The 12,244-nt window shown below is 46.0% G+C and overlaps 1 protein-coding gene across 4 annotated transcripts in view; it reads right to left on the bottom strand.

The window, feature by feature from the left end:
* The window catches only part of EPHB1 (EPH receptor B1), a 278,858-nt gene that overhangs the window by 77,855 nt on the left and 188,759 nt on the right, over positions 1-12,244 (bottom strand). For all 4 annotated transcript variants that reach the window (XM_088473838.1, XM_088473837.1, XM_088473840.1 and 1 more), the window contains one exon: positions 7,572-7,680. In XM_088473838.1, the coding sequence (XP_088329964.1) occupies positions 7,572-7,680 (109 nt within the window). The remainder of the gene's footprint in view (positions 1-7,571; positions 7,681-12,244) is intronic.

Below are 12,244 nucleotides of genomic sequence, written 5' to 3' on the forward strand. Positions count from 1 at the left end.
GAGCACTGTAAATGCAGAGAGGCTAGTAAGCAGCATTTATACATTTGGTTTGAACATGACAACTTACTATACTGTCACAGATGGAGCATACTTTTAAATGCATCTGAAACCGAGAAAATGCATACTAAAAGCATACATGGTTTATATAGGGTTTTTCCAGCGTTAAACTAAATACATTTAAGTGCAGGTTGAGACTTAATAATGCTCCTAATGACTTGTTTACAAGAACATTAGCCTTATATGGCATAATGAAAATATGAGTGGAGACAGCCATATTGCGGTTTGTACCAATATTCCATAAGACTGCAGCGTATCGATTCACCAGTACAGAACCATTGAGGCTTAATGCACTGTTTCCTAGAGCATTGACTGGCTCTATTCTCAAGACTATGGGCCTGTTTTTCCAACTAAACTAATGCAGGTAAGGCTACTGTATGTCCGCATGACTCAAGCACATTGTAGTATTTAGGAAATACACATCTCCAATTGTTAGAGGACTGTGCATGCGCAGGATGTGTACTGTGCATGCACAGTCCTCCATCTACCATCCCGCTCGCAGTGCCTCCATCCGAAGCGTGACTGGCAGGCTGTGGCGCTTGGGAGGCGGAGCAGGGGCGTCCTGGGCAGCCGTCCTGGCAGCACCGATTTCCTGGCTGCAGATTTCCTGGCCTCGCAAGCTGCCAGGATGCGGTCAGGCTGCGGTAAGCTTCAGCCTAAGGCGCTGGGATCACAGATGCAGCAAGGAGGTGTCTGGTTTTTTTTTGGGCCAGCCTCTAGGCCACTCGCTAAGCTGTGGGTGACCACCCACAGCTTTTGCGAGCGGCCAGGTGATGGTCGCGACCATCGGGCTTGCGACGAGACCCTTGTGGTAGGGTCTCATTCCCGCAAGCCCCAGCGAGCTTCCTGCTCTAATAGAGCAGGAAGCTCAACTACTGAAATCATGAGTGATGTCAGTAGAGTCACCCTCAAACGGCAGGCGTTCCTTCTGGAATGCCTCCGTTTGACCAGCCACCCTCCCCCCTCCCCGCCTACAAAACGGGGCGAGCCGCCCTGTTTGTAGCGAGCCCAGAAGCGAGTGAATTTCTCCCTTGCTCCGGGGCTCGCGCACGCGCATTGCGCACGCCGCGTGTGGCAGTGCCCCACCATCGACCTGCTTGCGAGAGGGTCTGAATGAGGCCCTGAGTCTGAATCTGTATACAAAGTGCTACGATGCAGCAGCCACAGGTTTTTCTCATGCCAAGTTCGCTTTGAGTGGTGCAAATACATCAGTTTAAATGGCCGTTTTAAGTAGGCATATATGAAAGTACCCTACACAGGTTCTCTCCTGTGACACCTGTCAGCCGTGATAAGTGCAGCACATGACGGGGTCACTGAGTCCTGATTATAGACCTAATGCTCCACACAGGTTAATAAAGGACAACTGAGAAGTTAGCTGTAAATAACACAATTAGTAAAAGGCACAGAGATCATGCACATGGTGGAGATAATAAAATGTTGCTTCAAAGACCTTCAGCTTTCATTTTTTTAATATTCCCCTCATTAATTTTGAACTTGTAAAATGCATGATTCTAGAACTAAGGAGACAAGTGTAACATCACTACTGACATTATTAGACGCGTCATACAGGGCTGTAACTAGGGATGTGCAAGTGGTGCTGTTACCCTGGGCGCAGGGCATAGGGGGCAGCACCATTGCTGCTCTTTGGCACCTGCATTTGTCTTGCACAGTGCCTGAAACTGCACCCTGCAGCCTGTATAGCACTCTTCTCGATTGCACGTCCCCTTCAAGTCACATCACAACATCACAGTTTCAAGGGCACGGTAGACATAGGGCGCCAAATTGTCCTGCTTACTGCACTGTTGTAATGTGCGTTTGAATGTCTTTATTACACTTCAATATGTGTGCACTTTCCCATAGAACATTGAAAGTTACAAACATCTCTCTAAAGGATTGGGCAGCACCTACAAATCAAGCCCAGATACCCTGGGGGGTTCCCCATTAATCTGGGAACACAAGCAAAAAAACCCATCCAAAAAAAAACAAAAAACGCTCCATTCTCCTTTCCCTGTAGTTCATATAAATATCTAGTCCCACAAACAGAATCTTATGTTTACGTCTGGGCACAATACAAGGCACATGGGAGGGCATGTACTGTAGTCTGCATTCAGCCCTGGTCAGGCCATCTGGTCCATTCAGAACATGCAAACCTATGCAGTCCAACAGCCACCAGCAGCTTGAAGCACAAGACTATGTGCTACATGTAACAAATATGGTACATTAGCACAAAAATAAGAGCAACACGTAAGATCCCAAAATGCCTGTAATGAGGCAAACTGAGGGCCTGATTCAGAGCCGGACGCTCTTGAAGAGCGCTCGCTCTGAATCAGGACATTTTTTTTTGTTGCGGCCGCCTGGCCCCTGGCTAAGCTGTGGGTGACCACCCACAGCTTTTGTGAGCGGCCAGGTGATGGTCGCGACCATCGGGGCTTGCGACGAGACCCTTGTGGTAGGGTCTCATCCATCGCAAGCCCCAGAGAGCTTCCTGCTCTAACAGAGCAGAAAGCTCTCCACTGACATCACTGGTGATGTCAGTGGTGCCTCCCACAAACGGCAGGCGTTCCTTTGGGAACGTCTCCGTTTGTGTAGCCACCCCCCCTCCCCGCCTACAAATTGGGGAGAGCTGTCGATCAACATCAACAGCCGCCCCTTTTGTAGTGAGCCCCGGAGTGAGAGAAATTCTCTCTTGCTCCGGGGTTTGCGCATGCACGCAGCACGCGCCGTGCGCAGTACCCCACCATCATCCCGCTTGCGAGTGCTGTGCACTTACGAGTGGGTCTGAATCAGGCCCTGAGGCAGCTGTGTTAGACGCCATGGTTTGGAGGAAACAAAATTCAGGGAATTGACAAAAAATATTTGTGATTCAAAATTCTAAAGTAGTGGTGTTTATTTTGTTGGCATAATACTAATATTTAGCTCGTACTATGATTTGATGTTTTGCCTTTGACAGTGCACATCACTGGAGAATATTTATGGCATGGGTGCCACGTCACTTGCTGAGTCAGGCAGCAGACAGTCCAGGCAGAGAAATGTCAGGGGCAGAATTTTTGCACTCTGGAGCTACAGTATGTGGTTAGACATATTTATCAGAGTCCATAAGTGCTAGTTTTTGACACCAGGGATCTTCGATATTTATTAACAGCTGAAGTACCCAGCATTCCCTGGGTTTAAATCTTTAAGTTATTAAGTTTTATTATGGGATGTCGTCCAAATCAATCCAGTGGAAGGCCCAGAACAGTCTCCCTGGGTCAAAGTCCTGCCCGGTGCACTCCTCCATGAGGTCCGACCAGGACCCCAACTACTCTATTAGGCATCCCAGACCAATTGCCACCCCTCTGTGAAGTTTTCATCCAAATCCATCCACCCAGAACAGGCTCTCTGGGTCAAAGTTCTACCCAGCGTATACGAGCGGGAGGTGCGCCCGAGACCTCAACCTCATAGTATGTCTTCTGGGATCCAGTGTTACCACTTTGTGAAGTTTTCGTCCAAATTATGTGATGTCATCCAAATCCATCCAGTGGAAAGCCCAGGAAAGGCTCCCTGGGTCAAAGTTCTGCCTGAAGCACTCCACTGTGAGGCCTGACAAGGACCCCAACTGCTCCATTAGGCATTTCCAGACCAATTGCCACCCTTCTGTGATGTTTTCATCCAAATTCATCCAGTGGGAGGCCAAGACCAGGTTCTTCGGGTCAAAGTTCTGCTCAGCTTATATCAACGGGAGGTCTGACTGGGACCTCAACCCCCTATTATGTCATCGGGGATCTAATATTACCACTCTGAAGTTTTCATCCAAATCCATCCAGTGGAAGGCTCAGAACAGGCTCCCCGGGTAAAGGTTCTGCCCAGTGCACTCTTCTGTGAGATCTGACCGGGACCCCAACCACTCCCCTATAAAGCATTCCAGACCAATTGCCACCCCTCTGTGAAGTTTTCATCCAAATCCATCCAGTGGAATGCCAAGAACTGGCTCCCCGGGTCAAAGTTCTGCTCAGCATCCCCAGGTCAAAGTTCTAACCAGTGTACACCTACGAGAGGTCCGACCAGGACCTCATTCCCCTAGTATGTCTTTTTGTATCCAATGTTACCGCTCTGTGAAGTTTTCATACAAATCCATCCAGTGGGAGTCTCAGAACAGGCTCCCCGGGTCAAGGTTCTGCCCAGTGTACACCAGCAGGAGGTCCGACAGGGAACCTAACCCCCCTAAAGCCTGTCCAGGATCCCAATCAGTGCAGGGGTGTGCAAATGCATAACTGAACAAACAAACAGGCCAATTAATTTTATATATAAGATACTATGATTGCAGTTACTGATATATATGTAAAAGCAGGATATCTATTACTGTTTTATTGCACTAAAGTAGTGTTGGCAATTATAGACTTATAATACTATGGGGCATATATTATTTACTAAAGGGTGGGTTTTTAGAAGTGGAGTTGTTGCCCATAGCAACCAATCAGATTTTAGCTATTATCTTCTAGAAGGTGCTAAGTAGACTCTGACTTTAGTAAATACTTTATACCCCTATGGCTCAAGGCTCATAGATTTTATGTTTCAAATAAAATAGCCCTATACATATGACCAAACATTCATATTTTGCCATCCTGTTGAGATGATAAATGTATCATAAGTGCCAACTTTTTCAGTGTCCTCTCAGTGGTATCCTGGAGGGCACATTCAGGTGGGAGATAAAAGTGGTGTGGCCCACTCACACTGTACAATGCTACGATTTGTGGACAACTGGAGCCAGGCCACGTTGAAGAGACTCTCAGTAAGTTGCAGCATTAGGCCCCTCCTCCCTGGGAAAGTGGCATCCGGTAAGCTGGTCTGATCCCCTAGGACAGTAGGCAAGTATAAAATATAACCTTTAAGTAATAAACTCATACTGCATTGATTAGTTTAGGAGGAGGTTTTGAATTGCTATTAAGTAATGTCAATATAGATGAGCAAAATACAGTAGCTATATCTCTCCTATTTATTAGTAGTTACCACATTTGGTTAATAAGAATTTTTGAATTGAAGAGGACTTCTAGGTCAATAATGTTAATAAACTCTATACCCCAATTACTAACCCTAGCTATATAACCAATTATTTAATAATGATCTGCTGTTTAACCCAACATCATTGATCAGCTCAGGTCCAATTACCCCACTATCTTGATGGTGCAGCAACAAGAAAGTCCAGGTGCTCCCAATGCTCGCCGGAATGACCTATCCTATCCCTGAATGGTACACAATAGCTGTATGAGCCACAGACCCGAGTGCTTGCAGGAAGGGACAATCTATATATCGCCAGAGCTGAATTTGCAGTAAAGTCATGGAAAGGAAATAGACAAAAGATCTTCCTGAACAAGAAGAAGCAATTATTACATTGCACACACTAATCAATAATGTAATTAGCAAAAACAAATAAATGCAGCAAGGTTACCTTGACTTAGTGCAGGAGACAGAAACAAAGAGAGTATTATTTTTATAGAGTAGCCAGATGGAATAATAAAACATACAATTCTTTAAGTGTACCTGCCACCTAAACACAATGAAAGAAGACATTTAATAAAGACAAGTGCCTTACAGTATGTGTAGGTGACCAGGCTTGGCCATAGATTTTTTTTTTATACCCCCTCCAACACATTTTCTATGCCATCCTATTATCTGTTACAGTAGCTGTATGTTATCTGAACCCAAACCCCAAGGTAAAAAAAATGTAATGTACAAAGCATACTCGCCTACTCCATGGGAATTTTGGGGAGCACTCCTGAGCTTCTGAAAACATAGACCAGTCTCCCACATTTGGCTTGCTGACATGATTTGTGGCTAATCACACCTCTCAGCACCCCCACCCCCTAGGTATTGTAAAGTGGGGGTGCAGGATACCATAACACGATCCTCGGCACCACACGCTCGCACCCTCCAGAAGAGGACACGAAAAGCTCGTCAGCTATGGTACAAAGTGAGTTGTCCTGCATTTCTGCAGTCCATGGATGGACCAGGCATAGTGTGTCTACAGCAGAGATGAGCGGTACTGTTTTAGCTGGGATCTTCCCACCAAGTTCGGATCTCAGAGCAAGGCAAAACTTCATCTTTCATGGACAAAATGTCCGTTAGAGATGACGTTTTGCCTCGTACTGAGATCTGAACTAGGCGGGAAGAAGATCTCAGTCAAAAACAAACCGCTCATCTCTAGTCTATAGTGCCAGTTAAAATGTGGTAAATGAATTGAAAAGAGAAGTTCTTCCATCACTTATCCTGTTCTTCCACCACTGCATCCAGACAAAACAAGTGCAATAAAGATCCTATGCTGGAATGCATAGTACATGTGCTGGAAAAATAACTAAAATTACCTATATTTTACTAGTGCTTAGAACATATTTAAGTAATGCTATTACTCTTTAGTAATCTCCAGTACTGGTATCCGGAGGTACAGTTGGAGCAGCAAAAATTGTACATATTACGGTTCAGATTCAAAAAGATACATCTCATATTCTAAAGGGCTCTGTATGGCGCCGATAGTTAAATATTCTAATTTTGGTCATGATGACTAAACGTTTCTAAAGATCAAAGCACGACACAAAGTTAGTGAAAATACTGTGACTTTGATCTTCAATATATTTACCAAACCACCAGTGGCAGCTCCTGCCGAGCCTGGAAAAGGGGGTGTGGTATAATCCTGTGAAGCGTGGCCAAGTCCCCAATGGATGTGGGCGCTGTGAGCCGGTCAGTGTGATCGCTCCCCCTGTAGGCATAGGAGACTGCTGCAGCTGCTGCTTAGCAGCCGCGAGCAGTCTCCCACTGCAGCCCAACTCATAGCTGCGTGTGCTTGGCGGTTGTGAGGTAAGAGGGGGGCGTGACACAGGACCCCCGCCAGGTCCCTCCAGCTAGCCCGGGCCCAGGTAATTAGTACCTGCTCCCCCCTCTCTCGGCACCCGATTGCAGCAGCCCAGTAAGCATCCCGTCCGGCTCCTGTTTTTCTTTGGCTCCTGCATATGACAGGGCCCATGGATGGCGCTTGCGCATAAGCAATGGTTTGTAGCGTTTGCATCGTCTGCAACCCTTAGAAGAATAGGGCTGGCGGAAGGGCAGGGGAGTGGCTTTCCATTGGAAGTGTACTCTCTGCTAATCATGTTCTGGACGGGCAGTCCCAGGGGGAGAAAACACCTCCCCTGGGACTGCCTGTGTGGCTGTGATTAGAAGATAGCGCTTCTAATAGGAACCCACTGCCAGTGCCAAGGAAAACTCAATGGGGGTGGCGGATTTAACTGGGGGACTGCACGTCCTGCATCCCTTAGGTAAAATCCACCATTGAAGACCACCATAATTCCAAATCAAATGTTATTCTCCCCCTCTTCTGTCAGAATAAAATTAGGCCAGGACATATATAAGGTCTACATGTTATAAATAAGAATGTGACTAAGCAACTCTATTGTGAAGTGGAATAAATGTAGAGCTTAGTATATATGAGGAGGTCCCATGATTACATTACATATTAAATGGTGAGAATTCATGAAAATGAGTTTTACCTTCCGCTGACAAAGAAACAGGTCACCAGGAAAATGAGCAGAATGATCCCACCAACCACGGAGATAGCCAAAATAGTAATCTGGTTGGGATCAGTGATGGCAATCATATCTGAAAGACAGAACCAAAATGGACCAATTAAAATGAAGCATTTTCATTGCTAAAGGGCTAGATATGTGATGTGTTTTAGCCGAACACATAAATTACTTTCACTGGATACATTCAAAGCCACACTTGTGACCTTTTATTGAGCAATTACACTGACAAAGATACATCTTGTCGCATCGCAATTTACAAATTACACTAATAATTCCCATTCGTAGGCTAGTAAATAATGTACACACATTTACACCAGTCAGAGCTCTTGGGTGAGATATCTCACATCTGGGCTTAGTTGCATGGCATTGCCTTGTAGCTGTCACACAATTATAATTAGCCAAATCAGACTATTGGAATTTTCACAGCAGTACAGATTATTGTAGGTACAGTAAGTGCTGTGATTTTGTAGGAATACGCTGGCGTGATAGAGTAGATTCACCCCAATTTAGGAAAGAAAATGTCACAGTGGCAACGGTTATAGTCCTCTTACTGCTTGCTAGTCTTATATACACACACATGTGTATATATATATATATATATACTATATACAGATACACACTTTTGACCCTAAGGATAACAGTTTTTAAATATAGATTTTGATAAAGCAGAAGATAAAAGACCCCTCTCTGATTTTTCCACCAAACCCATATACACACAGACAAAGATGTTGATATTGTAACTCAATTAGCCTGTTTTTCTTGAGAAACTAGATATTAACCATAGATCAGCTCCCTGATCACAAAATGACAGTGTTTTACAAGACAATTTTGTGACCACCAACGTACGCTTGTCAACATTTGGTTTACCATTTATGTTACGCTCTACATGATATGCTCTATGGTATAGGTATGCTCTACCTATACCATCTACATCAGTGGTGTCAAACTCGGCCCTCCAGCTGCAGTGGAACTACACATCCCAGCATGCAGTGTCACAGTTTTGCTATTAGGGAATGCTAAAACTGTGGCAGGGAATGCTGGGATATGTAGTCCCACAAAAGCTGAAGGGCCAGAGTTTGACAACACTGCTCTACATAGTACGATCTATGATATAGGTACGCTTTACATGCTACAATCTTTGGTATAGGTATGGTCTGAACGGTACGCTCTAAGATATAGATAAGCTCTACATGGTATGCTCTATGGCAGAGGTTCCCAAACGCGGTCCTCAATGCTCCCCAACAGTTCAAGTTTTAGAGATATCCATGGTTGAGCACGGGTGGTTAAATCAAAATTGACACCTGTGCACCTGCTCGGTGACCTAGAAAACGTGACCTGTGTGGGGTCCTGAGGATAGAGGCTCTGATTCAGAGCTGGACGCTCTTTGTGACCGCTCGCTCTGAATCAGGGTCGGGACGGGTTTTTTTTTTTTACCGGCCTCCAGGCCGCTCGCTAAGCTGTGGGTGGTCATGACCATCGCGACCATCGGGCTTGCGACGAGACCCTTGTGGTAGGGTCTCGTCCACCGCAAGCCCCAGTGAACTTCCTGCTCTAATAGAGCAGGAAGTTCACTACTGACATCACGTGTGATGTCAGTAGGGCCGCCCCCAAATGCCTCCGTTTGGCCAGCCACCACCCCCCCCCCGACCCGCCTACAAAATGGGGTGAGCTGGTGATCAACATCGACAGCCGCCCCGTTTTGCTGCGAGCCCCAAGCAAGTGAAGTCCTCACTCGCTCCCGGGGCCGCGCTTGCGCACTGTCCGGCCATCGACCCGCTTGCGAGCGGGTCTGAATCAGGCCCAGAGTTTGAGAACCACTGCTCTACATAGCAGGCTCTATGGTAAAGGTACACTCTACATGGTGCACTCTATGGCACAGGTATACTCTACATGGTATGCTCTATGGTAAAGGTACGATCTACATTTTTAGCATAAGTTTAATAAAAGTACAATTTTTTTTTCCATTTTCTAAGAATGTCCCACAAAGGTCTTTTTTTTCTCAGAATTATTTACCCTTATTGACCCCAGGGCACACCACCTGCTCACACTATTCATACATACATTTACATACTTTTGAATCCTGTATCTCAATATTGTATTTTGTTTGTTTTTTATTCCTTTGATATTTAGGGTACAGGATTCTGCTCTTATACCAATGCAGAATCCTGTACCGTCTGAATATAATTTTATAAAATTACATTTAGTATGTTCTTAGTGCACATTTTCATCAAATTGTAGATGCCCATCTACCATGGCAAGGTGGCCTCAAATACACCGAAAAATATGTCTTGTTTGCATGATGATGGAAGAAAGTTTACTGTTGAGAATCAATACTTTTTATGTGTGTGTAGAATGTTGTATGGTGAATTCTGAAAGTGTACACAGGCCCCGATTCAGAGCCGGACGCTCTGAAAGAGTGCTCGCTCTGAATCAGGGCGTTTTGGGTTTTTTTGTGCGGCCTACTGGCCACTCGCATAGCTGTGGGTGACCACCCACAGCTATAGCGAGCGGCCAGGTTGATGGTCAAGACCATCGGGCTTGCGACGAGACCCTTGTAGTAGGGTCTGGTGGCCACATGCCCCAGAGAGATTTTGGCTCTAACAGAGCCGGAATCTCTCCACTGACACGAGTGATGTCAGTGGGGCCGCCCCCAAACGACAGGCGTTCTCATGGGAACGCCTCCGTTTGGGCAGCCACCCCCCCAGCCCGCCCACCAAAGGTGGCGAGCTGTCACTCAACATCGACAGCTCGCCCCCTTTGTTGCGAGACCCGGAGCAATGGAGTGCCCGTCCCTATCCGGATCTCGCGCATGCGCACGATGGAGCCAGCTCCGTCGTGCGCATGCGGTCTGGGTCACTATTGACCCGGTTGTTTGCGCTTAGCGCTTGTGACCGGGTCTAAATCAGGCCCACAGCACCTACACATCCTGGAAGAAAACCAATAGTCATGGGAGCCTATGAAATCACTAGGAACTAGTGACATCACTTTCTGTTACAGATGTGTCCTCATACACTGAGCGTCTTTACACCATATGGCGCAAGACGCTCGGTGGGACAGACACGGAGATGAGTAGCGTCTTTTTATTTATCTTTCAATTTTGCATCTTAGGGCCATATTTAATTGCAGGCGAAAAGCCGTTACCGGCGATACTGTTTCGCCGATTACATCATTTTCACCAATCTGGACGTATCCCCGTATTTAATTCTTCAGACTTTTTACCGGTGCGGAAAGTCAATAGATAGAACCCTGCGAAAGTATCACCTATGAATAGGTGTAAAAAAAGTGCAGAATTAGGGTTTTGGGGTACATACTTCCAGAAACCATCCAGCACCCCTTGGACTGATCCCCCAAAGGTAACCTGTGTCAATTTTTTTTTTTTTTTAAAGTTACCCAGGACACCCCAAAAAAGAACTTTCGTATCGGGGGCAAAAAAAAAAAACAAAGTTGAGGGACAAACTTTTAAACTAGCGAAATAGACTCAGGGGGAGTCCCCAAGTATGCCACAGGTGTTTTTTTTATTGCAGGTCGTTGCGGCAGGTGGATTTTTCACAATTTTAAAAAGTTCACATTAGCCTCTTTAAAATATGCTTGCAGCCAGTTTCGTGTACCCCAAATTTGCTGGGACTACTCATTTTCCCCCCCAAAAAACTCGCTAAATACTATTCTTCATCACTTTTTCAAAGACGTTAAACAGCACATATTGAGACCATTTAAAGACCCATAATGCCTTCAGCATGGCTAATCGGGGGTACCCATAGTGAACCCCCATGTCACAGCATCTTTAGGGAATGTCAGGCTGAATTCACCAAAAATGACAGCACTTTTCGCTCACTTGATTTTTGCCGATTTGGAATTGAATATGGGGATACGAGGGGACGAGCACGATACTTCTTTGCACCCAAAACCTCCGATGTCGGCGAAAAAGTCCGGCAACGGACTTTTCGCATCTAATTGAATATGGCCCTGTGTGGAATTGCAGACACCACATAACGCTGCTCACAGTGTACTAGGGAAGCTGGGCTGCAACTTTAACCGCGCAGGAATTGGTATTACACACGTACAAAGTCGCAGATAAAGCACAACAGAACTTGGCATGAGGACAAGCCGTGGCCCATCTGGGTCCTATTTACCCAAATATGGCGCCAGTGACCTAAGTTTCCTCACTCATTCTGCGCAACCATAAGGTTACCCAGATGGGCGATCGAAGGATCTGCGACCGCCATTACGGTTTTCTACACAGTTGCTTGGATCTGTGAGGCCTCCGGTGGGCGTCTCAACACATTTTCAGTCGGCTGTAGCATTAGCATATTCTCACACAGCAGCTGTGTACAAAATGGCAGCTGCTAATGCATTATGGACCTCATTCAGAGTCGGTCGTAAGCTACCGCTGGGTCGTACGCCTAACGACCGCAAAACTGAAAAAGGAAGCAATCGCACGGCCGGTCGCAACCAAAGTGACGCCCATACGTGAACAATGCACCTCCTCTAGCTAGCGAGTGATAGTAGCTAGCGCTCGAGTCAATCGTTGTCAGTCGTTGTCAGTTGCTGTATGTTAATTTTCTTCTGATGGTTGCGGCCGCTTGTGTTGTGTGCAAATTACACCAAAAATTAACAAAAAACGCATAGAATAAGCCATC

The sequence above is a fragment of the Taudactylus pleione genome, unplaced genomic scaffold (assembly GCF_031769625.1).
Source record: "Taudactylus pleione unplaced genomic scaffold, aTauple2 ptg000142l, whole genome shotgun sequence".
NCBI classification, from domain to species: domain Eukaryota; kingdom Metazoa; phylum Chordata; class Amphibia; order Anura; family Myobatrachidae; genus Taudactylus; species Taudactylus pleione.